Below are 25,273 nucleotides of genomic sequence, written 5' to 3'. Positions count from 1 at the left end.
ACTACAATTAGCAGAAAATGCCATTTTAAGTGTGCTGTCTGTAGAAGATATGTTAACTTATTTTCACTTAGAAAAATTAATAAAACAATTCATTTGACCAGGGGTGCCCAAATATTTGCATATGAGTGTGTATAAAATATACATTTTGCACTTGCAGTAGGAATTACTCACACACACAACAATGAAATTTAAATGAATATATTTAAGTAAAAATGACTCATTAGTGGATTTTTACACACCATCATGTCACTCTTTTCTTTGATAAATAACAATACATCATTTGCACAATGCTAACTGCTGTACATATGTTGCTGTTACATTTAGCTACAGTGTTTTAGTCTTGCTCAAAAGCAGACATTAGACACTAAACATGTCTATATTTGGGATAAAGGGAGGAATTGGCTACATTAAATTGTTTTGAAAAACCATCTACAAGCTAGAACTTTTAAAGTCAAGACCTGCTCTTTTGCTATTCGCCCTCTACAAAAGCCCCATATGCTGTTGTCTTTGGTTATGTAATGTTGAGTAGGAAGTTCAGGCCACTGATCTCCAGGGATTCCTTTGTCTTCAGAGATGTTTTCAATTCTAAATCCTTTTATCCTGGAATGTTCTGTTTTTGGGGTTGTAGGAGATGGTGGGCTCGACATACCTTACTATATAAATCATATAAAACAGTCAGGGTAAAGAAAGGCTGACCATAAACACATACATATGTATATAGGCATGTATATGGCCAAAACAGGCCCAATCACTTTGTGGAGTGTGTGGCAGAAGTAAAACAAACTGAGCAAGGTATATAGAAAAACACTTCTATTTGAATGCTGAGGGAAGAACTATAGGAACTATAGAACCAAATAAAAGAAACAGATGAGGATTATTAGGTACACCTTTACACCTTCTCATTCATGCAGTTATCTAAGCAGCCAATCATGTGGCAGCAGTGCAGTGCATAAAATCATGCAGATAGGGGCCAACAGCTACACTTAATGTTCACATTAAGCATCTGAATGGGATAAAAAAGCAGTTTTAGTCATTTAGTCATCTTATGCATAATAGATGTGACTTTCATGCATAATAAATGTAAAAAAACATCCAGTTCTGTAGAGTGAAACGCTTTGTTGTGAGAAGGGTCAATGGAGAATGGCCAGACTGGTTCAAACAGACATAAAGGCTATATAACTCAAATAACCACTCTGTACAACTCTGGTGATCAGAAACGCATCTCAGAATGCATGTCGCACTTTAAGGCAGATGGGTGACAACAGCAAAAGACAGGTGTTCCTATTAAAGTACTACAGTTTACACACACACACACACACACACACACACATATTATATATATAGACTGAAAGAGTGAGAGAGAGCAAATTAGAACTTTCACATTCCAGGCTAAAACAGCAGGACGTTCCTTTTATTCCCCAGGGAAACGGAAACTCCTGAGACCAGTGTGTGTGTGCTCAAGTGTGTATGTTGGAAGAGAGCCGAACTTTGCAGGAAAGACACATTAGGGCAAGAATTATTGGCAGGCCTTTCTATTGTTTTATTTGTGTGTAAGAGAAGAGAAAGGAAAAAAGAGAGAAAGAGAAATTGAAAGGCAGGGAACATGGATCACGTCCATATTGCAATTATTTGTCCCAAATAGGACTATGAGAGCGTGATTGAGTGTTGAAGTATGTACAACACTGTTCTCGGGGGCTGGAATTTCCTGTGTTGTGCTAATCAGATTGCAAAAAGCCACTTATAAACCTTGCCAAAGCCCCTTTAAAACCATCATACCAACGACAAAACGTGACCAATTTGTGTCTGTGTTAATTCGGCCTACTGTGGTGACACTACTGAAATTAAAAAATGTTGACATAATTTGCTCCAAGAGCCCAAGTAAGTGTGGTTATGAACCAGAATAACACACACCTTCATATGAAAATGTACATTTATTATTCTTTTTCAATACTTTGCCAGCAATGCCAATAATATTGAACTCCAAGAGATGGTTCATTTGGACATAAGTGCAAACTTGCCTTAAGCACACAGGAAATAAGTATAAAATTCTAAATTAATACAATCTTTATATTTTGTTACATATTAAACCTTCAAATACAATGGAAAATAGAAAAATATTTTTTACACAATGTTCTCTTTTAAAACCAAAAATGTACACTTTAATATACACTGCTTCTCAAATGTTCTCCCATAGTTCCCAGCTCCAAGAGCATGCTCTGAATTAGCCCGAGTTAGACTGCTGATTATTCCTATGTCAGTAAGCATGAACTGAAAACTAAAATGGTGGTCCAATTGATGATGCTGAAGAAAATTTTGTGAGGTGGCCACTTTGTTTCTCTTTTCTATACCTATATGAAGCTCTGAAGAGCATGACATTACATACAAAAGATTCAGGTAAAAGAAGGGGGGACAAACAAAAAAAACCCTTAAACATAAGTACTATACATGAAAATCTGTGCAACAAAAGCAAAACGTCTTGAGAAACTACAGAACAGAACAGTGGCATTGGTGGCACGTTGTGGAGAACAGTGATAGGTACAAATTACAGTAGTGGAGTGTGGGTACGTACACGTGGGTGAACATCTCTAACTACTAAACTGTGCTTTTCTTGAACCATGTTAACAAGTCTTTGGCTCTATGCCACTTCTTAGCACTTGTTCTGAGGTTAAACACTTTTTTTTCTCTTTTCTTTTTTTAAATAAAAGTGCTTGAACAAAATATCCTAAAGTACTATTCCCAACCAAGCATCCTAAAGCAAGAACCCAATGCAAGTCCAGATGGGTCCACTGTATTGCAAAAGCACCACAGTGATGACCACCTGACGCAGTGATCCTGCATCCTCAGTACATGTGCCAGTCAGCCAATCGGATGTGTTCTCTTTAAAAAGTGTTCATTGTCCTTGACCTCATCATTTTCACGGTGTTCAAATTTCAGATCATCTCCAGATGAAGAATACTACCCACAGTTCTGAGCTGCCCAATGGTCAGTTCCCAGAGAAGCTCCTGTTCACACTGATGGGCAGCAAGGGAATACATGCACACAAAGGACAAACCATAAATAGAATAATCTTGTTTGCTTAATTCAGACTGGCAGTACAGTCTACGGTGGCATTCTTAAAAACTTTATTAATAACTTACAAATACTTTATTAAGGGCTTGTTTAAGAGCTTGTAGAGGGCTTATGCACGTTCCACTGGAAGCAGACAAGAAGTGCATACAAGCTCTACTGACGACACGTCATACAGTACCCAAACACACGGCACAGTAAACCTCTCAACCAGACATGCACACACACACATACATAAGCATACAGTTGGGGGCCAAAACACCTGAGTGCACCACCGCTGTCAAATGCAAACCAGCTCAGACCAGTGCAGGCAGGTTCTCAGTGTGAAAGTGAAGAACCTCACTGGCTGATGAATTAACTCAGCCCTCTGTTGATTAGCGTCCATGACAGTCACTCTTAACAGATGAGTTCCTGCTGTATTTCAGGGAGGGTGGCGAAGGGCTCGGAGAAGCTAAACGCATCCCGGCCTGTCTTCAGGTCCCCTTGGCCTGGGCATGTGGGGTACACTGGAATGACCAACATTTCTGGGGAAGGGGCGGGACTCTCGGGCTCAGATTCTGATTGGCTCGCCTCCTGTTCGTCAAGTGATGTGGGGGCACCATGAGGGAGAGCGTGCACGTTCAACCAGGGGTGGTTCAAACATTCTTCTGCTGTCGCTCGATCTCTGAAGAAAGAACATAGGTAAGAAATAATTAGCGTATGTATAATAGTGATTAAAAAAAAAAAAAGTGTTTTTGTTCATTCTATGCAACTATTAAAAGCTTAAGTTTAAATTGACTACTTAGCTATCTTGCTTTCCATCAAACATTTCTTACTGCTGCCCTCTAAAGGTGTTATAAGTCAGAAGTTACCTTAAGTTGTCATCTCAATGGATGATCTGTTTATTGTGATGTAAACAAGATGTAAACTAACAATTGTGGAAAATAATTGTGGTCAGCTTTAATAAATGATGACCTAAATTAACTGCAATTAGGCAATTATGTAATATTGGTGACAGGCCTGACTGTATAGCTGCATCTCTCAATGGTAATATACCCTCTAGCATTCTAAAAAGTCCACCTGTGAACCATGACGCCACATGGCTAAAGACCTGGCCAATCTCATTTTTCATCCAAACTCCCACAGAATGTCTGTGAGTGATCAGGATGCTCACAAACACAAAAAGATTCAGTAATTTGGTTACAGGCTATTTATCTTATCGACCTTCACAGTAGTTTGAAGAATCACAATAAGCAATCAATACACTGTGCAGCCTTACTTGAGGTCAATTTCCATTTTTAATTACTACAAAGTAAATCAAATCTATGTTGAAGCACTCCATAAATGTGGTTTAAAATGTCATGGTTGCATGCTTTTTCCAGCAGTTCCACAAAAACCTTGAAACTCAAAGCTGTCTCCCTCTCCCCAGGACTTTCCCTTCTCTCCAGACTTACTCCGATAAAGAATTTTTCCACATAGCTTTAACCTCTCATTTTTCCTCTCTGTCTTTCATACCGCCGTTGATCTGTGGCCATAAAGTTTTAGTATGTGCAAATTAAAGTGCTGGATCAGAAGCAAGGGCTGTCATCATTTCTCATAGAGCTGCAATGGTGACGGAACTGGGCTGCCATTAGTCACACTGACAGAGCCAAAATGGCCACTGCTGAGCATCAGCATCAGCAGGGAGCCAGAGTAATGTGGGAAACTTCAGTATGGTGGGGTCAGCTCACTGTACATTCGAAACCAAGAGGCCACTGCATTTTAATGAGATTAAGACCCGAGATTAGAACACCGTGTTTATTTTTTCATTGAGAGGAGCAAAGCCAAGTCCTGCCGCTTCATCAGTCAGGTTATGTAAGCTCACTTAAATACAACTGGGGCGTAAGTAGACAATTTTTCTTAGTTTAGAAATAGCTAGATTTATAGTATAAGGATGAAGAAATGGATAAATCGGTCATTTCCTAAGAACTTTAGACCTCTACTGCTGGACATTTTAATTATGAAAAACTACTTCTGAAAAAGTGTACACGGAAAATAACCCGAGGCATTCTGGACGTTTAAGATCCTGGCTTTAGAAATAATTAAAAATATTAAGTTCCAAACTGAGGGTATAATGAAACTGGAGTCTAACGTTTAAAATAAGTGTCTATACATGGTGTAGCCCTTATCAGATCGATTTTTATCAACCCATCACGCTGATTATAGCTAGGCAGTTGCGGAACTACTCCATTTCCTAATTTCCCACACAACCTCAGCCTAACTTTGAAGTGGATGGACAAAAACTTGGTAGATGATGTCACCTTCATTCTGAGTTCAAATTATGTCTATGACACTCATCAACAAGCACTGCCTCTTAACTTACATAGGCTTTTTGTGGAGCAGTGACTGGATGAAGTCCAAAGCGAGGACAGAGATTCCTTCGAAAACATCTTGGGAATAGTCCACATTGACCTGGGAGATGTTGAGGAAGGTCTCCTGCTTGTCCTCCCCCTGGAAAGGTGACTCACCCGTCAACATCACGTACGTTAACACTCCAATGCTCCTGCAAAGAAATAAAAAGTGTGATTAATTTAGATGACGACATGATAATGACCTATATTCATATAATTTATAAAGAAATCAATATATGGCATTCTTTCTAAGAGACATTTCACCTAGTTTATGTCAACCTTGCATGCCTTTAATTGTGTACCCAGTGAACCTGAGGGTTGTAAAGGTTCTACACATCATAGAAACTATCCTGCTGATAATGATTGTGATGGAAGGCTGTGATACACTACTAGAGTTTTCTACATTAAATGGACCTCATAAAGCATTAAACAAGTACGCACGTAATGCAGCTCACACTCTCACACACACACACACACACACACACACACACACACACACACACACGCTTTTTGAACTCTTACTCACCACATGTCTGTAGCTGTGCTGATTGGCTCGTAGCTCAGAATCTCAGGAGCTGTGGAAGAAACAGATTGTTAACTGCTAATAGTAAGAAATAATTTTATCCACGTAAAAGCTTTGCATAGCCACCAGATTCTCAAGTGAAGAAGCAGACCAACTTTGTACTCTAATTTTTGTAAAAAAGGTCAATAACATTATTTGGATCATGATTTGCACTGCCAACAAACCAGTTACTCACCAACATATTCTGGCGTGCCCAGAATCTCTCGCACCTCCGACGTCTTGTCTACATGTCGTGACAAGCCAAAATCTACAATCCTGATATCTCCCAACGGCTGGACACTGGTCAGCAATACGTTTTGAGGCTGGATGACACAAAACACAGCAAAATAAACAGAAAATGTTAAAATAGACACATCGACGAAAGGACACTCCACAAGCAAAACCAGTTACTTTAAAAGTACTAATAAATACATAAACAAACAGACGAACTCCATTCTTGTGGTTAAAAGCCTGTTCCAGGATGACAACTGCATAAAGGCAGACACTGACGCTGCATGGGTTAAACTCATGCTGTGACATGCCCTTACACTCTTACACACAATTACTTGGAAATTGAAAGCTTTCAGCAGCATATTACACAAGATCAGGCATATGATGGATTGTTACAACATCCAATTAGAGGTGTTCTTAGGAAAACGCATTCTTTGTGCTAAACATTTCATTACGTCATGTAGACTGGCAGCCTTTAATTGTCTCTCCAGCGAACTTGAGGGCACAATCTATCATACTGATAATAAATCTTGGTGAATAATTAATCTTGTATTGTTTGTAGAAAGGCCATGGCACACTACTGAGCCTTTCTATGATATATTGACCTCATAAAGCACTAAAAAGTATGCACACCATGTAGTTCTCTCATGCACTCTCCCTCAGTCTCTCTCTCTCTCTCACATAAACCCTCTTGCTTTCTGCACTCTTACTTTCCACATGTTGACAGAAAAGATGCTGGTGATGGTCAATTAAAGGGAGCATAATGTGCACAGTACAGCGAAGCTACATTCCTGGGTCATTTTAATTTGTACTTTTAAACTTGTCTATTTACCAGTGACCTGTGGTCTGGTGGCTCTGCCTGCCCAACTAAAGACAGATGATGCCTAACTTGGATAAAGGAAGACTTTTCCTCTGCTATTTTTTAATCATCTTAATAAATCTCTTTATCCTTCTTCCATCAAGCCTTTCACTTTATGTCTATTATGCTGTCCACAGCTTGTCTCCAAAGTCATTCTGATCTGATAAGGCAAGTCTATGGATGGGAGGTTAAAAATTACATCCATAAATCAATACTGGCCCCACACACAGCTGTAAGATTTATAGCAACTCCTCCTCCAGTCCTCCAGTCTGGTTCAGACAGAAGAAAATTCAGCTCCCAGACTATTCAAAAGTGACTGTAGTGACTAGGGGAATCACTACTGATTATGATCTGTTTGATGAAGAGTGAAGAGGCCAAACAATAAAAATGGTCATTAATGAATAAGAAACCATGAAGAAAATACTCAGCTGGAAAATTATACATAATGAATTTAAAAAGGCTTGACAAGTAAATTTCACAAATTTTCTGTTAAATTAAATGGTCAAAACAAAAACGTTGATTTACCTGTATTTTACCATTTTAAATACTACAATGAAGTTTAGGTTCACTTGTATTTGCCTGTATGCCTGTATTTGCATCACACGGTGCGACCAGTGGTTCCCATCACTACCATTGTATTCTGACTAGAACTGCAAATTTCTCTACAACACAGTATTTCATATCAAATCACTCTGAATTGCTGCATTTAGAATTTAAAGCCTGTCAGGGCTCTGTGTCTATCTGTAAGAGAAACCAATTGGAGGATTTACAATATAAATTTTCATTAGGCAAACTAACTACTGATTCATTGAGAATGCTTTTGTTGATTAAGTGTAACTGAATCTTCATGAACGCCCTAGTAGAGACAACTGCTTCATCTTTTGTTATACAACGTATTCCTTTACAGACATGCGCATATCTAATAACTGCCTGAAAGACAACAGTAAGGTTTATTGGTCCTAGAGCTCTAATAGCAGACGCCCCATCTGGAGTCGCAGCTCCTGTTTGTTATGTAACCCGCTTCCTTGAATATAAAAGCTGCAGTGAGACTGGGTGCAGCACAGAGGTCAGGAGCAATTTATTATTGCCATCAGTCAGCGAAGACTAACACGTTCTCATGCAGTATAAGCATGCGTACCTTCAGGTCCAAATGAACAACGTTGTTTCGGTGAAGGAAGGCCACGCCTGATAAAATCTGCCGCACCAACCGGATCACGTCTTTCTCTGTGAAGGCCTCATCGTTTTCTGCAACACACTGGTTGAAAATCTCACCTCCAGCAGCACTAAAAGAAAAGAGATGTACATAGAGAGAATTTTAATTAATGTCAAAAAAAATATTCATAATTAAGTGCCACACTAAACTAGTATTTGAACCATGTTTAACTGGACTCCTAGCAGTATTCAGCCCCACTCTAAAGCACAAATGCAGGGATATTAGCAATTGGTATTTATGTTATTCAATGATATCATGTTCAATCATCTTGGCAAGAGCATTACAGCTTTTATACTACAATCAAAAACCAAACACACACAAATTTGAAATTACATAACATTTCCTTAGCGCTTTAACCTAGCAATGATGCACTCACAAAAAGGCATTAAAGTGACCCCACGGCAAGAGCTACAGAAATCGCAGCAATAAATCAATACCCCCACCCCTAAAACAATACAGGCTGTAATTACTGCAGATTTATGGGCACTAATAAGAGGGCAGGACCTGCTGCTCATTGACCTATGAAGCTGAAAGAGGTTTCTAGAACTCCTACACCCATACACGAACCATCAGCCTACTTGTACTCAATAAAGTAAAAGGTAATAAAACTACAAGCTTTATTGTTAAAGCAGTTGTGGTGGATCAAATCAAACAGCATTTGCAAAGTCATGCAGTGTTTTCCCTTAAATCCTTGTAAAGGCCGCTAATACTGGAACACATTAAAAGGGCCCCATATCATGGATTTTTATGTAATAAAAGACTTCTACTGCTGCTCAGGTTTCACAACGTACTGTTCACTGCTCAGTCTATACATCTCATACATGGAAACCAGATTGCAAAAACTGCTAGTTTTGAATTTAGTATCTGTGATGTCACAAAAACACATTTAGATGCATCCTCCTATTTAGCCACACTTAAGTTATAAGGAGTGTTTCAGCTTTGTTTACTTTTAAAATGAGACACGATACCAGGCAGCCAATAAGAACAGAGGGTATTTACATACATCAGTTTTAAAGGCAAGGTAACAAAATAAGCCTATTTATTCCTTTCAATTAATTCAAGTTTTATGGTTTTATAATTGAATAAAATAAACAGATACACTTTGACGGTTTGGTCAGGAGATCTGGGGACAGGAAGTCAAGGCTGTGTAAAATCCACTCTGCAGTACAGCTCTCTAGTTTATATCTCTCTCACACTAGATGCGCCTCCAACCTCGACAGCATCACTTTCCAAGAAAGATCGCCAATTACCACATTAGATGGAGTGGGTTAAGTCGGAGTCTTGCATAACTTTGGTGTGGGTTCCCGTGACTACAGGGATTTGCTGCTTGGATGTGCACTTGGGCGATGAAAGGAAGGACAACGAGAGCCATGTGCAGAGGATTTTAGACCCGTGTGTACGTGTACAGTGTATTTGTTACATAATTCCAGCTCCAGCTGTGTAAATAAGTGGGATACTGAGAAAGACTTATCAGCATGGCCATCACCTTTCATATAAACCTATAAACTGGAAGCTTAAGGTGCTGCTTGGGGACAAGCATGAAGACATGAAAGAAATAATAAATAAAGCATAAACTGCACATTCCACCTTCTATTTGGTATTAGAAGGTATATGAAACTCTATATGGGGTACCTGTGCATAAGTTCATTCTTGAAAGGGTATCGTAAAAGAATAGTTCCGACACTAAAATCTGGCTGAGCTATTGTAAAATACTCCATATTCCTACATGACCACTGTGCTAATCTTGGACCATATCATTGCCTCCTGTAAGCACACTATAAGGTGAGGTGAAAGAATTGTTTAGTATGTTACATTAGGAACGTAATGAGAGATCAACAGGCTGCACCAGCAACAGTGGAAGCAGGATGGGGTTTGCAGTGGTGAAGGGAGCATCACAGTTCTGTCTTCCAGAACTGTGACATGCGATGGTGGACATCTGTATATTGGTTTTGTTCTCTTCTTCAAAATCATTACATCCCTATGGAGAATGGCAAAATCCAATTTTAATAGTCTTCAAAATAAAGCATGGCTCTCCCTGCACTCCTCCTTAAGTTTTACCAATCATGAGTGTGAAAAACCAGGGCACTGTCTGCGACCAGAAACTGTAATAGCTTTATAATGTCCCAATCACTTAGTACAAAGAACACTGCAGTTACAGACAATTAGAGGGCACCACAACTGACAATTTAAAGACATTCCAGAACACATCAAAAGATCCTTGGCTGGGAATATTACTACTTTACCATCAGTTCAGCCTTCCAGACGACAGTGCTGAAAAATAACTACTTTTTACACATTTCCACACAGAAGTTGACATGTTATTGGCTCAAAATGCACCAAATGTCAAAAGGAGGGCTCTGCTAGCCTAGCTAGTCTGCAGTAGTCTGTACATCTGTAGCAGCTGCAAGCTGCAGAATGTATCATTTGGCTGCTGGCAAGAGTGAAGAAAAAGGGGGATAAAAGGAAAAATAAGAAGCAGGGGATTAAGATGAAGGCGTGGTAGTGAAAACGTTACATAAGAAGTGTCAGGTCAGCTAATGCCAGGGTATGATTAAGGAGTTCAAAGTGAAAAAGACCGAGGGATAGACTGAGACACTCAGTGATACGGGAAGCTGTCCTTCTTAATTAGACAGGAATGAATAACAGATTAGTCATCTCAGTGAAAAGGGTGAGAGCGGATCAGAAATCCTGTCAGCCCAGAAACGAAATTCATAAACACCTCATAACCGACAAGCTACAAGAGGTGTGTTTAGAAGTAGTTAGAGAGCAGAAGCATACGGGCATAGAAGCATATCTCTCTGTGCTGCAGTGTCCTGCCTTTAAACTTTAAAGGGTAAGATAAGACGTGTGCCACTGCTTTTGCACTCAGCAGTACTGAGGATGTGGTTGTGGCTGCAGGCTTGTATGTGTGTCTGTTGCTGCTGTGCTGCTTTTAGAAGCTTTGCAAGAAAAGCCACAGGAAATGGAAATTTATTTTGCTGCATCTCCTGTTCTCTCGCTCTCATTCTCCCTCTTTCTGTTGCCCTGGTTCTTCTGGTTTTACTGTGAAACAGGCCCACACATCTCAGGAAGAACAGGATCAACAGATTGAAAAAAAAAAAAAAAAATGTATGTGTATGTGATGGAGACACACAAAAGAACATCTAACTTAAATCAGACACACAATGTTCTTTTCTCTGTCTCTCTCACACACACACACACACACACACACACACACAGAATTACCTTCTTAGACCAAATTAAAATAATCTTTTATCAATGCTCTTAGGACACAGAGAACATTACAAGGAATAGGCTGCCAAGCCAAGGTTAAAAAAAGGTGAGTGAGAGCAAGAAAAGAATTTGAGGAAAATGAAGAGAAAAGATGCATAGAGAGAATAAGTACATGGGAAAGAAAGAAGAGAGTACAAAGAAGCAAATAAGACAAAAAAAAAAAAAAAAAAAAAAAAAAAGAGGACGTCAAGTTAAGCATCACTCATCAGAATCGACAGCTTACAGTCAGTGCAGCACTGACAAAATGACACTTTCCTAATAAGGTAAAGAGACAAGACACTCATTGTGTCTGTGGTATGAGTGAGTGTGTAAAGCTGTTAACTACACAGCTGATCTTCAGTAGAAGTCAGTTCAGGAAGTGGCTTTCATTGAGAGTCAGACATAGATGCAATCTACCATTTCTCAAAATTTTCGTCACTCCATCAGCCAGCATCCTGTGCGTACACGCATTCACGCACATTGCAGTTACTGTCAGAAAAAGTGCAGAGTTTGTGAATGCACAGCAACTTTAACAATGATGGGAAAAATTCAAGTAAACCAAGAAAAAAAAAAAAAAAAAAAAAATCCCCAAAACAAAAAGATACATACTAGAAACAGAGATGGTAAGATTGAGCTGGAATTTTAGTAATTTTTTTTTTTATAAAAAGGTTAATGGCTTCTCATTCTGCACAACAGAGTGCTGCTATGCAAAATCCTATACCTTCTATGCACACAATACTCCAATTCTGAGATAAAGAATTGGCCTACAAGTTCAGTACAAAGATCTGAACAGGCTCCAATGGGTTTACCTAATGTTGCCATACGTCTGCTTAGAAACATCACCCATGCACCATTAGTGGTCTGTGAAAATAGACCTTAGTTTCCTTAACTAGACCATAACTACTTATGTTGCATGTGTGACGTTCTACCTATGCAAAGCAGTATCATGTCATGGTCAGGCAGCTGGTCAGCTTTGGACTACTGTATTAGGTTTGAATCCAGAACTACAGCAGAGCTTTTTAACAGAAAGATTGAGAGAGCGCGAGAGACTAAGTTAGAGAGACTATTTTGGGCTGGATCTTGGACTGGCTCTAGAGGGAAAAGAACAATAATCTTGCATTCCCATTGGGAAGAGGTTATTTTCAGTGCACTGTTTCTCTGATTTCTTGCAATTACTAAGTTGGAACATGCATCTGAGACCAGGAGGGAAGTGCAACCCAGGGTTTAGGGGCAGAAAACATACAGGCACAAGCCTAAAATATTGTCTACTGTGCTTCTGCAATAGATACTAAATATCTATATGAAAAAAAATTCTTAAAGTTTAATACAATACTTCCTAGGTAACATACAAGTAAGGGATTTTATCCATAACAAGCATGCATTTGTATATGTATACTACATATATAGGGTAGCACATATAGGGTGTCCTATAGGCCACTGCACTCAACAAGATGTTCTCCATCTCAATAGACCAGCTTCATACACTAAACCGAGTTGAAGTGCATGACAGTCAGAGCTGCCCCTGCACTGCTCAGTTTTGTATACTCTCTGCTTTAATCATCCTGAACGTGTTGGAAAAAGGAGTTGAAAAGTATCTAACGATTCAGGGCTATTAGACCAGACGAAACAACACAAAGCACAGGGCACTTCAGGCCTGGAGATGGAGATCCTGATATATATTATATATGGATGGATGCCCATGTATGTATCTCTTACCATTCCAGCACCAGTATGAGCTCTGCTCTGGTCTCGTACACCTCGTGTAGCCCCACTACGTATGGGTTGGCCTTAGCCGACTCCAGCACAGCGACCTCATTCAAGATGTCGTCACGGCAGCTCTGGCCCTTCCGTCGTGTCCGTAAAAACTTGGCAGCATACTCTTTCCCTGTGGCCTTCTCCACACACTTCTTCACCACAGCAAACTTCCCTCTGGAGGGAGACAAAAACAGACATCACTCCATCACCATCCTCATCATCATGTGGTGTGGACCGATACCACACTGGGTTGAGTAATATCTATGCTGCAGTGCAGCATGTTTTTGAATATTTGTTGTATCAACACTAACTTCAAATTTTTCCATTTTTTATTATTGTGTGCACATTTCAGAATGGATGGACCAATGTGGGACAAAATTACTTGGGAAAAAAAATAAAAAAATCTCACTGTATTAATGTGCTTTGAAAAACATATTTTCTAACAAAGCCACCATTTTGGAGATACAAAGCTATATTACGACAGCGATTCATAAGAATAATCAAAAGATAGAGACACAAAATTAACCGAGCAGTCAGGTTTCCAAGTGAGTTGTAAACATTGTAGACATTGAATTTTGAGACTACATGTCAAATATTTTAAGAAAATTAAACTCTGTTGTCCCTCAGTCATGTTTATTCACAATGTAAAGAGGTTGTGACGGCTGAAGAGAAGTCATCTGGGCAGAAATTAAGCTTAATCCTAGACTTTGCGCACTTCTCAGAGTGTGTTAACGTAATTTAAACCAAAAACAAATAACCTATGTCTAGGCAAACACTTGTGTTCTCTATAAAGAACTGTCAGCAGATAACTTAATCAGGAGGTTGCCCACTAAAGCCTAAAAGGCAGACTGATCGCGTGTTTTTGCATGTGGAACATGAACAGTCACAGTCGCACCGGCAGAGGACGTTTCCCCACAACGTGATGACAAATCACTAGCTGGCTGACCACAATGACTCATAACTGAGACTCACATTTGGAGTTGCGCCGTTACTTAAAGTGCTTTCATAATTACTGACAAGGGAATCGCACGCTAATGATGTCACAAACTCAACTGGTGATTTTCAGAATTTCTCAGCAGTAAGCATTTTGGTTTGGAAAAGGAAGGACATTCATGCTCTTATCAAAGATGTTTTACAGCTGCCCACAGACACACGCAGTTCCATCCTGTTGATAACTGTAACAGATTGTAACTAAGATTAATCATGACAGAACTATTTGAATGACAATTTAATTAATAATTAGTTGCCAATTTGAATTATGATTACTCGTTTTAAAAAGGTCCTACTGGTCTCCTCTCTTACTGTAGGAAATACAAGTCTAATGGACCCGTTTCCATGCATTTGTCACAGTCTTCTTATATGAGCAAGGCCTCCTAGTTTCGTGGTATTTTATTGTAACATTTATTGTATGGCCCTCTTGACAACTCACCACTGAACAGTAAACTATTCACCTACCAATCAATTCAAGATCAATTATCAATTATGCATCCACCTCCCTCACTCTCTCCATACTGGAACTGTAGATCTTTTCTTTCTACCTTGGTCTTTCTATCAACTTTTTCCATGACTGCCTGACACTCAAGATAATAGAGTGACAGTTGAAGGGTCTCCTCCCCACACACGAGCTTAAGGTTATTCTCCTCATCTGATGTCCAGCCCATACACCCACATCAGCGACCATTCAAGAGTGAGAACTTGGCTCTGCACATATTGGCAGGCAGACAAAGACAGACAAGCCAATTTAGACATTCTGTTGCTTGACAGCAGCAAAAACAAACTGCTGTTAGCCCCTCCTCTTCTTTAGGAAGCCTCACAATAAGACACCGCACTGTGTTTGTGTGTGTATGTATGTATGTGGGGGGTACAAGAGACCACCCACTTTACCATTACTACAAATAAGTGGCTCGCTCACTTTTACACTGTGTCTACTGCTATACTTGGCCAGAGATGAAATATCAACAGAAGCTCCTGTGTGCTTGTTATATTATATAAAATAACTTTTTAATTCTGTCCATACTGTGCAGCCCTTATAGAAACTATGGTGTTTGGAGACAAGACAGAGGCCACGCAAAGCACAGTCAAACTGTGAGGGGTCTGAGCCACAGTTTCTACCAGTGTGTGAATATAAAGCCCACATGACTTCCCTGCTTAACACTCTTTGGTCATTTGGCAGAAGGTGCTACTGCAGGAACAGTTTGGTATCTGACCACCTCATTTTGTGTCCTGCATTCATGAGCAGTCCAGTGTAATGCCTGAATGCCTCAGCAGCTTGGCACAAATAGGGTATTTCAACCCTGCGAGTTCTCAGAACAACTTCATTAGTTTGGCACGTGAGGAAGCTTAGCGTGATCCCAAACAAAAATTACTCGCACACAAAATTCTCCATGCATTCTCTTCTATCCGCCACCTAATTCACCTACAAGCTGAGAAGATCCAGAGTTTCTTTAGGTCAACTAAAGACAAACTGAGCGAAGTCAAGTTTGAATGACCGAAATAGGGTTCTGGGCTGGAGAACAAAAAGAACAAGAACAATGCAAAGCCCAAGACAAGAATGTAGAGCTTTTGGCTGAAGAATGTTGAGCCTTGCTGTGGGGGTGCTTCTTGAGAAAGCTGTCAAAGACCATGAAACTTATCATAATTCACTAAAACCATAACCCCATGCTTAAGCAGTTGAAGGTACAGGATAGCATTTGGTGTTCAACCAAAGCATTAACATGCCTCGCTTTGGGGGACATAGGATAAGAGCCTTTTAAACCTTGTTGTAATGGCTGTAATGTTTGAGAAATATAAAAGAAGAGCAACACAGCCACCATCCATGTCACAACATGACTGAGGGTGAATGGTGCCTTCAGATGCCTTAAAAGGTTTTAAAGGATGTTTTCATTCACGATACAGACAGGAAACAGACACACGATGTGGTTTCATGACCCAGATGCAGTAGTGGTTGCGCATCCTGCACGAAACTAGACCACCACTAGCACTTTTTTCCTTTCCACAGACACACTCTTAGACATGTATACATTGGCTGGAGACCGAACTAATGATTTCTTTTTCACTCCCCAATTACTACAGGGTATCTCCAGATCTACATTATGTATGAAGACAACCTGAAGTCCATTCAAAAACTTCACAGCTGGCCTTTTACAATCATTTAAGCTGGGTGAAGTTTACTGTCCTCTTACATTATCTCCAGGCCTTAATGAACTGCTCTTCTGTAGTGGGTACTACAGTTGCACATTAGCCAGCCAGCTGTACACACAGTGAAAAGAAGCTGGGAGAGGAATAAACTCATTCTAGGATCCTCAGGGGAAGTTCCCAAAATGACATGCTCCAGCAAAAAAAAGTCCCAATAGCTGAAATCAGGCCACCCCACTTATGTAACACTAGAAAATGGGACACCCACAAAAGGCATATACATTAACAGCACATTACATGAAAACTAGTCCTGAGGACAGGATCTCACCTCCCCTCATTCTGCCCGATTCCACAGAAGCGGCAACTTGCCTAGCATCCGACTGAGTTAACACCCGGGAGCCCAACCCTGTTCCTGGAACGTTCTTAAGCTGTGGTTTAGTTCCAGCCCTAATCTAACACATCTAATCAAACAAGTTGCAAACATGGGAACATTCAGATGCAAATATATTTGGTTAACCCATCCATTTAACATTCAAAAATGTCCAACAATGAATCAACGCTAGAAGTCACCTACTAGCATGATGGCATTTGTGTACTGCCAAGTAGAAGCTTTAATATATATGAGAGCGAAAGAACCAAGAACATTTCAACCAAAGGTGAACATCAATTCACAACATGTGTCTTCACTGCCAGTCTTCACTGCATCAGCATCTGTACGTATGCAAACTCTGAAAGGTCGCAAATCTACACCTCTAAACACACTATAGTTTCAGTGGGAGTTGTGGTAGGAGTCTTGAGCATTAGCTTTTAAGGTAGTCTATACTACACTGTACAAAGTTAAACTGATAAAACATCTGTCTCTATGGCTGTGTAGCAGGTATACAACGTGTTTTGAGCGCAGGAATGCAGAACGTTATGACTGACTGAACGCGCAGCACATGAGCTGTGGCTCAGTCTCTCCTCAGATCTGTACTCCCCTTTCAACTGAAACCAGCAATCTGGCCTGAAAATCAAGATAGTGTGGGTTATATAAAGAACGGTGGCCTTGTGACCCATGCATGTGATGTCATGAATGCATTTTATTCAGAGAAAGGTAACATTCTAAGCAAGTTATGTGGCCAAGCTCAGACTCTTTCAGATCCATCTATCTCCCTTTCTGTCTCTCAAACCAGAAAGCCAGCAGAAATTCATCAGAGAGGTCTCTGCTGAAATATGCAAAACAAGGAATTAGTTAGACTGAGTGTTAAATATTTGTCAGTGGACTTCTTAGAGCTTTTAACAGTTTAAGAGTTTCGTGTAAATCTGCATTTCAGGTATGTAACGGAGAACAAAGCACATCCAAGACCAAATTTTGCGCTTCTGGACAATTCAAATTCCTTTGTCCTTAAAACATACAGAGATGTAAACGTTCTAGCATTGCTAAAGAACGATAGTGATGACAATTCCTTGAGGGGTTCTACTTTACAGTAGGCACTTATATTTGTGGCTTTTATGGTGATCAAACCTCTCAGAAGGGTTGAGGAGAAGCTGGAGAGGTCACCCAGCGCTGTTAGCTTGCCGGTAATAGGTAACACAAACAGTTCACCTGAAACCGCCGTTAACAGTCGCGAAGCAGACCGTTAATGTGCTGTAATAAGACGAATCAAATTCTTGGTTTACTTAACTACCCGTTAAGCAACACTGTGCGTTTTAAAACCTTCACGTGCTGATCACGGGAGCACTCAAAAACATCGCGTTCTAACGCGAATTAAGCGCAGAACTCTAAATTAGACGACCAGCGGCGTTGTTTCTTCCCTACCCGCATTCCGACAAGTCCCGCTTCCAGCACTATGATTGGCTAATAACAACTACCACACGCGCAGCGACTGGCCAGTACCTCGTACTCACAACCAATCACAGCGCAGGAGGCAGGACTTGTCGGAATACGGGTGGAGAAAAAACACATCGCTAACAGCGTCCAGCTCCCGGGATTAGCAGCTACACGTGCAGGAAGTCCACCGCCAAAATAAATGTGGTTTAATCCAGCTGGCAGCAATTCGTGCTCCAATTAAAGAGGTTTATTTACCTCTGCCTGTCGTTCCCACGTTTGTTAGTTATAGTTACCCCACACAATTCCCACAACCAAAAGCCTCTGAAACTAAGCTACCATGAACTTGTATACAAAGCAAATAATAGCAAAAAAAAAAGACTTACCTGCCAAGCTCTTTGCCGACAAGGTCATAACTGTCCCCAAACGGGTCCGTCCTTATTCTCGTGTGGACCTTTGTCACCATTCCGTTCTTGCTCATGATAGCAGAGTCCAGCATTGCAGTCCTGAGGAGGAGAGCGGTTCTCTTCTGAGTTTCTAAGGAGTAAAAGTTGACAGTAACCGGATAGACTTGAAACGGGAGTTGCTTTTAGTCCATTAGAGTGAGCGGCTCTGGAGATTAAACAGAGCGGGTAATTTGTGAGTTATTCAGCTAAATCCGCGCCTGCCGAAGTCACAAAAACACAGACGCTAAGCACACGCGCGCCAATGCTGTGGACCGACTTCTGGAAAGCAGTAAACGACATTGAAGTACATGCTCGAATTGATTAGTCCATGAAGGCAAAAGGAGAGAGCGTATCGGAGCGCGTCTGCCGACGGACGTCAGTTTTGAGAGTGAGGATAAGCACGGCAGACAATGAGGAACTTTACCAGGCCATGCCCAGATCCCCTCAACGCGACGCTGGCTGACCAATTAGCGCTTAGGTTCGCCGAAGGGCGGGGCTTTAAGTTTATGCCATCAGTGCTGCTTTGTGTGGTGTTAAAGTTCTTTCAATAAAATAGAATATATATATATATATATATAAAGGGCAAAAAACTGTATAGTCTTCAGCTGAGAGAGCTGTAATAGCGTTAGTCCAGCCATTAGATTTAAAAGAGACCTTTGTTTAATGGTATTTGAAAATGTGCACACATTCACACAGGCACACACCTAATAAAGGTGTGTTAAAGAGGAATTACACTGATTTTTCAGATTTCAAGTGCACAATTAAATGAATAAGATGTAAACAAAGTAATTCATAGTAACTGGCCATGCCAGAATTGTTCACAGTGGTGGTAATGGGAACCAGATGGCCAAAGAGCAATGCCTCTAAAAGCTTCCTCTCAATAGGTTAAATTGTTATCAATACTGCCTGATGCCTGCCTGAGATATTGTCTTACCATAGTTCTGAGACAAGGTTTTAGTCCAAAAAATCGTTATCAACATTAGAAGACATGTGTGGGTTCACTGATCTTTTTTGATAGTCTATAACCTGGCTATATTTGTGCTGAAGACATTGCAACCCCTGGCTGCTTTTCCTAGCACTGTAAAGAAATATGAATTGGTAAAATCCGTTGTTTCACATTAAAACTTTCAGTCTGACTTGATCTCAGCAATTTAATTATGCAGAACTGTTGAAAAATTGGTGGAATTCCCCTTTAAACCAGTGTCCTCCCAGATGGTTGATGAACTGGTTGTCTCTGGCAGCAGAACACAGCCAAACCCTGACCTGTCATGCACCTGCTCAATGTCATACCATGCGTGCAAGTTCACCTCCACACCCAGACACACATATTACATAAGTAAGATACTATAACTGTCTGAAATGGAGCCATACCACCTGAGGCACATTTTAATAGATATTCTAGGCCAGCATCAGCGCAGAACTAAATAGGATCTAAGATATCCTAAAAATATCCCATTTCTCAGTCTTTTGAGACTGAAAGAAAGGCTGTTGCTTTTGGTAAGAAAGGTTTGATAAGGTGAGAAAGATGTGCAAAAGTTTAGATGAAGCAGACAGAAAGTGAGAGGATAGGGGAGAGCTTTGAGTGTGTTAGAGATAGGCAGAGAGAATGAGGGAGCAGTGATGTAAAAGAGGAAGGCATGGATGGAATTTTCAGACTCATTAGGTAATTTGTATTTACTGCCCTGAAGAGTGAGTCACGCCAGCCGCTGCTGACCATGAGAAATCTGTCACACTCAGGACTGTGTGCTTGTGTGTGTGTGTGGTCAGTTTTGGTTGCTAGTTAACAGACACATCATGACCTGTCTCAGCAAAGTGAGAAAGAGGACAGAGACAGACAGAGAATGAGAGAGAGCATTGTGTAATCATATATCAGGGACACATTTTCTCTTGGTGGGCCAAAGCTCTGTAATGTTTGTGGTGGGCAAAATGGGCATACTTTAGAAAGAAAATAAGAATTAAATGAATTATAATGAATTCATTTTACATGCCTTATATATTTATAATAATGATTGGGGTTAGGCTAACTTTCTGGAGGGCCAAATCAACTGTCCTCAGCCCGGCCTAAATATTCTCAAACTAAGTAATATTTACATTTACAGAGTTTAGCAGAAGTTCTTATACAGAGAGACTTACAAAACTGCTTTGTTGACCAGAGATTGTATCCTTAGCTAGTACAATTAGTTTAGGGTCTAAACTACCCTTGACCTCAGATACTGCCACAAATAAGATACTTAGATTAGAAAATACACAATACAGATATGTAAAAGCACTACAAGATATTTTATTGTTTACTTAAATGCTTCATAAAGAAATATGGCTTCAGTCAGCATTTGAAGACAAGGATGGCGAGTCAAGCCAAGCCAAGCCATGCTTTAATCCTTTACACGGCCAGGACCTGCCAGCGGGCCCAAATCTTTATTACATTCTTCTATAACCTAAGAACATCTCAAGTGAAGTTCCTGTAGTCACTGAATAATAATCCTAATATGCAGCATCAGAGTGTCATAATTGGACTTAAAAAGCCATGCTGCTACATTCTGGATCAGTTGCAGGATTCTGATAGCCTGCATTGGATTACAAGCCAGCAATGAGTTGCAGCAATAAATCCTTGAGATGACAATAGATTGAACAACACTAACACCTTATTGGCCTCCAGACTCTTCCAGACATTGTAGAGAAGAAACCTTCATGACCGAGTCAGGTTTGTTACATTATGTAAAATGATGTAACACTACCTACCCCGCTCCTGCAGCAAAGGCCACTGCTCTTTGTGGTCACATATACTTAAAATCAGAGTCAATTCCATTAAACCACAGTCAGGAATGAGTGTAACCGCCCTTCCTTTGCTCAGCCCAGAAAGGCATTCTTTCCTAGTAACACTTGCAAAGTTGGACAAGCTTTACAAAACTTTGACAAAAATTGTGCCTCAAAATCAAATTTAAGTTAATGTTTAAGAGGCTTTGTTCTCATTTCAGCTGTATACAAGTACACAGTGAATCGAAACATCATTCCTCCAGTACTATGGTGCAACACAGGAACACAAGTGCAAAACAATACAAGACACAATGCAATAATATGAAACAACCCAGGCAATACATGGTACTGAGAATATGCAGATTGTTGCAAAGCAGGACGTAACATACTATGATATATTAACCACTAGCCTAACATCTATGAGTGTCGCATTCACTTAGATAGCAACCAAACAACCGCAACGGAATATAGTATTTGGTTGTTACCATATTCTTATTAAAGAAATGTGCAAAAATGCAATTAGTCAAATACCTATATTCAGAGTGTGTTTTCATTTCTGAAGGGACACACTGAACATATTAGATGTAGTGTAGCATGGTGCCAAATTCAACCTGCTTAGTTTCAATTAGCTACAGCAACAAAATCCAGTTTAGTAGCATAGCATTTTAGCCTGTAAAGTAAACAATATGTGGTGACTAAACAAGCATTGTATGCTGTAATTTATTTATTTGTTTTTTTAATGGGAATTTACAGAACCTTGGTATTGCATGCATGTCAAACTTAGCAACAGTTGCTATGAAGCAATGCATTCATTATGCAAGATGCATTTATCAAGGACCAATCATGGACCAGTCACTTGAGAGTCTTTGTTTTGGTATAGCTGGAACAGATGATTTTCACTCCAACAAAGCAGAAGGTAACCTGATGAAATGTCTGAAGACTAAGACCAACTGATTAGAGAAGTAGAATCAGGTGAGCTTCAGCTTGTCTGGAGTGAAAACCTGCAGCCACACCAGCCCTTTCCATATAATATTGGACACCCCGATTAGTATAAGGTCAATGCTACCAGACTTCATCCAATAAAAAGCACTTTTTGTAAGGCCAAATTTGTAGAGCATGTACAGGCTATGGCAGTAACATTCATGTTAGCTTTACAGTATATATGAATCCTTTCCTGCTATTCGTCCACCTAGATTTGTAACATGAACATGGCCTTCTAAGCTTTTGCTTGACAAACAACCTTGCTGAACTGTGTTAGCAGAGCTGCTGATGAAAGAGATCCAGAAACAGTTTGCACAAATAAACAGAGTAAAGAAAAGGAAATACCACTTCTATTTCTGTTCCGTGTGAGTGTCTGTGTGCACATGCATTTGTGTGTGTGTGAGTATGTGCGATTGTGTTTTCTGAAACTTATGTTCCAGATGGTCCTCATTTAAACCAAAGGCATGTGATCAACCTACAAGCAAATAACAAATTGCAAAGCTAACACATGCTAGGAGAAGAGAGCATAACCGTATCAGTCTGTGTGCTCTAGGCTGGTTTATGTAACGTTGTTTACCTGACCTCAGGGCTTGGACCATGGCCACATGACCCCCACTGTGTCTGAAACTAGGACTTCTTGCGGTGTACTAGCTACTTTTCAGTACAAGTAAAGAGTTCACATTGAGAGGTGAAGTATTTAGAGTACTGTTCATATGTGGATGTATAATTGCCTAAAAATGAAGTGTGAGATGCTCAGCAGTCACAGGCTGCCATAGACCTCTGAAGTCATGTATCAATCAGTAGTCAACATCAGCAGAGTTTTCTGCGATCTGCAGGAGGAGAATGTTCCAAACCTGATAATTTGCATACATTTTCCTCACAAATGTCACTGGATCATCTGCAATATGTTTGTTTAACAGTTGAACTATTAAAAATACTGCAAACATGCTACAAACAAGGTAGCGCACTGAAATGCCGCAGCACAAATAAGTCTACTTTTAAACTTCAACACTATATATCAACATTAGCTACTCAAACTCTAGGCTACTACTGCCAAAGCCTCATAACTACCGCAAGTTCGTTTGGGGCATTTTAGTGAGGTTGCAGTCTTATGATGTTAGTTTAAGGCACAGCAGTGTTAGTTTGCATGTGGCAATATTCATATTTACACACTTTAATTGCTTAATATTTTTTTGGAGGATCCAGTGGTATTTGGGGGGAATATATCCGTGCGGCACGGTGGCGTGGTGGGTAGCGCTGTCGCCTCACAGCAAGGAGGGCCTGGGTTCGATTCCCCGGCCGGGTGACCAGGGTCCTCTCTGTGTGGAGTTTGCATGTTCTCCCCGTGTCTGCGTGGGTTTCCTCCGGGTTCTCCGGTTTCCTCCCACAGTCCGAAGACATGCAGTCAGGCCAATTGGACATGCTAAACTGCCCCTAGGTGTGAGTGTGTGAGTGACTGTCTGTGTCTGTGTGTCTGCCCTGCGATGGACTGGCGACCTGTCCAGGGTGTATCCTGCCTTCCGCCCGAAGACTGCTGGGATAGGCTCCAGCTCCCCCCCGCGACCCTGACGGAGAAGCGGCTTAGAAAATGGATGGATGGATGGATATCCGTATGGCAAAAGACATCAGCTCTGGATCATTTTTATATAGCATAGGCATCGATAACAGTGATTTTCGAAAACACCATTCATTTTCAAAGTTCTTAATGTGGGCATGACAATGAATATAGAATGACAACAACTATTCACTATTCTATTTGTGCATGGACCATTTTAAAGGCCCCTCATCTTCCTCTGCTTGTGGTGGCTAGTGCAAACAACGTATAACATTACACACTTCTTTTTTCCGTGCTGCTAGTACATCATATGAGTATTAGCAGTATAATTCTGTTCCATTTGCTCAGTGTTGACAGAGTAGTTACACCAAAAGTGGCAGAAGTACCCAATCTGAGACACAGTTGATCATAGTTACTTATGAGTAAGTAAAACAGACACATATTATAGTCACTGGAAGACATAAATGTGGGCAGTATTATCTCCTAATTCAGGACATTTTTCAGGAGTTTTTTTTACCCTATTAGAGCGTTTTATACCCTATGAAAACAGATTAACATGAACCCAACAAGCTGACCCAATACTTTTACACTGTCTTACACATATTTATCATGGTCAATGGGTAAATATGACCATAGAAAAGCAGCCTTTCCTTCAGTTGTTTGGTGATGAGTTTAAGCTGAAAGCTAAATTCCCATAGAAGCCTTGTACCCTATGTAGCAGACAAGCACTGTTCTACTTTCTGAATGCTGTACTGTAGATCAGTGCTTTTCTATTCGCTCCAAGGCTGACTGCCCTGCAAGCACTACTGATATCATCACTGTGAAGAGTGCATTGTGTTCGATGAAACAGTGATGTAATGGTGCCCTCATTTCACACCTTCATGATGAATCCCCCCCTTACCTTTGATTGTTTTCTTGGCTGGTGTGTACTCAAAAACAGTCTGTCCCTCTCTCTGTTTTCTTTCTTTCTTTCTTTCTTTCTTTCTTTCTTTCTTTCTTTCTTTCTTTCTTTCTTTCTTTCTTTCTTTCTTCTTGTTTTCTCATTCTCTTTTCTCTTTCTCTCTCCAGTACTTACCCTGTTCATTTTCTCAGCTTTCTATCTTTCACCTTGTTTCATTTGTTTGTTTCTTTCTTTCTTTCTATTTTCTCTTTACTTTTCTTTTTCAGCCTTACTCTGCTTGTCTTTCTCACTTTCTCTTTTTTTTCTCTCTCTCTCCCTCTCTCCCCCTTTTCTTCCTCTTCTTCTGTTTCTCTCCTTCTTTTTCTTCTCTCTACCTATTCCCTCTGT

At 40.3% G+C, this 25,273-nt stretch overlaps 1 protein-coding gene across 1 annotated transcript; it reads right to left on the bottom strand.

Annotated features, from left to right (window-relative positions):
* Nucleotides 1–1,912: 1,912 nt before the first annotated feature.
* stk17al (serine/threonine kinase 17a like) lies at nt 1,913–19,085 on the bottom strand. The gene is made up of 7 exons (XM_017725289.2): nt 18,636–19,085; nt 13,269–13,481; nt 8,226–8,370; nt 6,194–6,320; nt 5,962–6,010; nt 5,408–5,587; nt 1,913–3,730 (listed from the first exon to the last, which is right to left on the bottom strand). Exons 1-7 carry the CDS (start codon nt 18,746–18,748, stop codon nt 3,463–3,465), a joined length of 1,095 nt encoding a protein of 364 aa, XP_017580778.1. The 5' UTR covers nt 18,749–19,085; the 3' UTR covers nt 1,913–3,462.
* Nucleotides 19,086–25,273: the final 6,188 nt, after the last annotated feature.

This window comes from Pygocentrus nattereri, chromosome 14 (assembly GCF_015220715.1).
Source record: "Pygocentrus nattereri isolate fPygNat1 chromosome 14, fPygNat1.pri, whole genome shotgun sequence".
In the NCBI taxonomy this organism is placed as follows: domain Eukaryota; kingdom Metazoa; phylum Chordata; class Actinopteri; order Characiformes; family Serrasalmidae; genus Pygocentrus; species Pygocentrus nattereri.
The sequence above is the reverse complement of the archived record's forward strand: the minus strand, read 5'-3'. Positions and strand labels throughout refer to the sequence as shown.

Coding starts and splice junctions, on each gene's coding strand:
- stk17al (XM_017725289.2), bottom strand. CDS start 18,748: ATGCTGGACTCTGCTATCATGAGCAAGAACGGAATGGTGACAAAGGTC. Junction 6,321..8,225: donor TTGTTCATTTGGACCTGAAG/GTACGCATGCTT, acceptor TGTGTCATCCAG/CCTCAAAACGTATTGCTGAC. Junction 3,731..5,407: donor CTGCTCCACAAAAAGCCTAT/GTAAGTTAAGAG, acceptor TTCTTTCTTCAG/AGATCGAGCGACAGCAGAAG.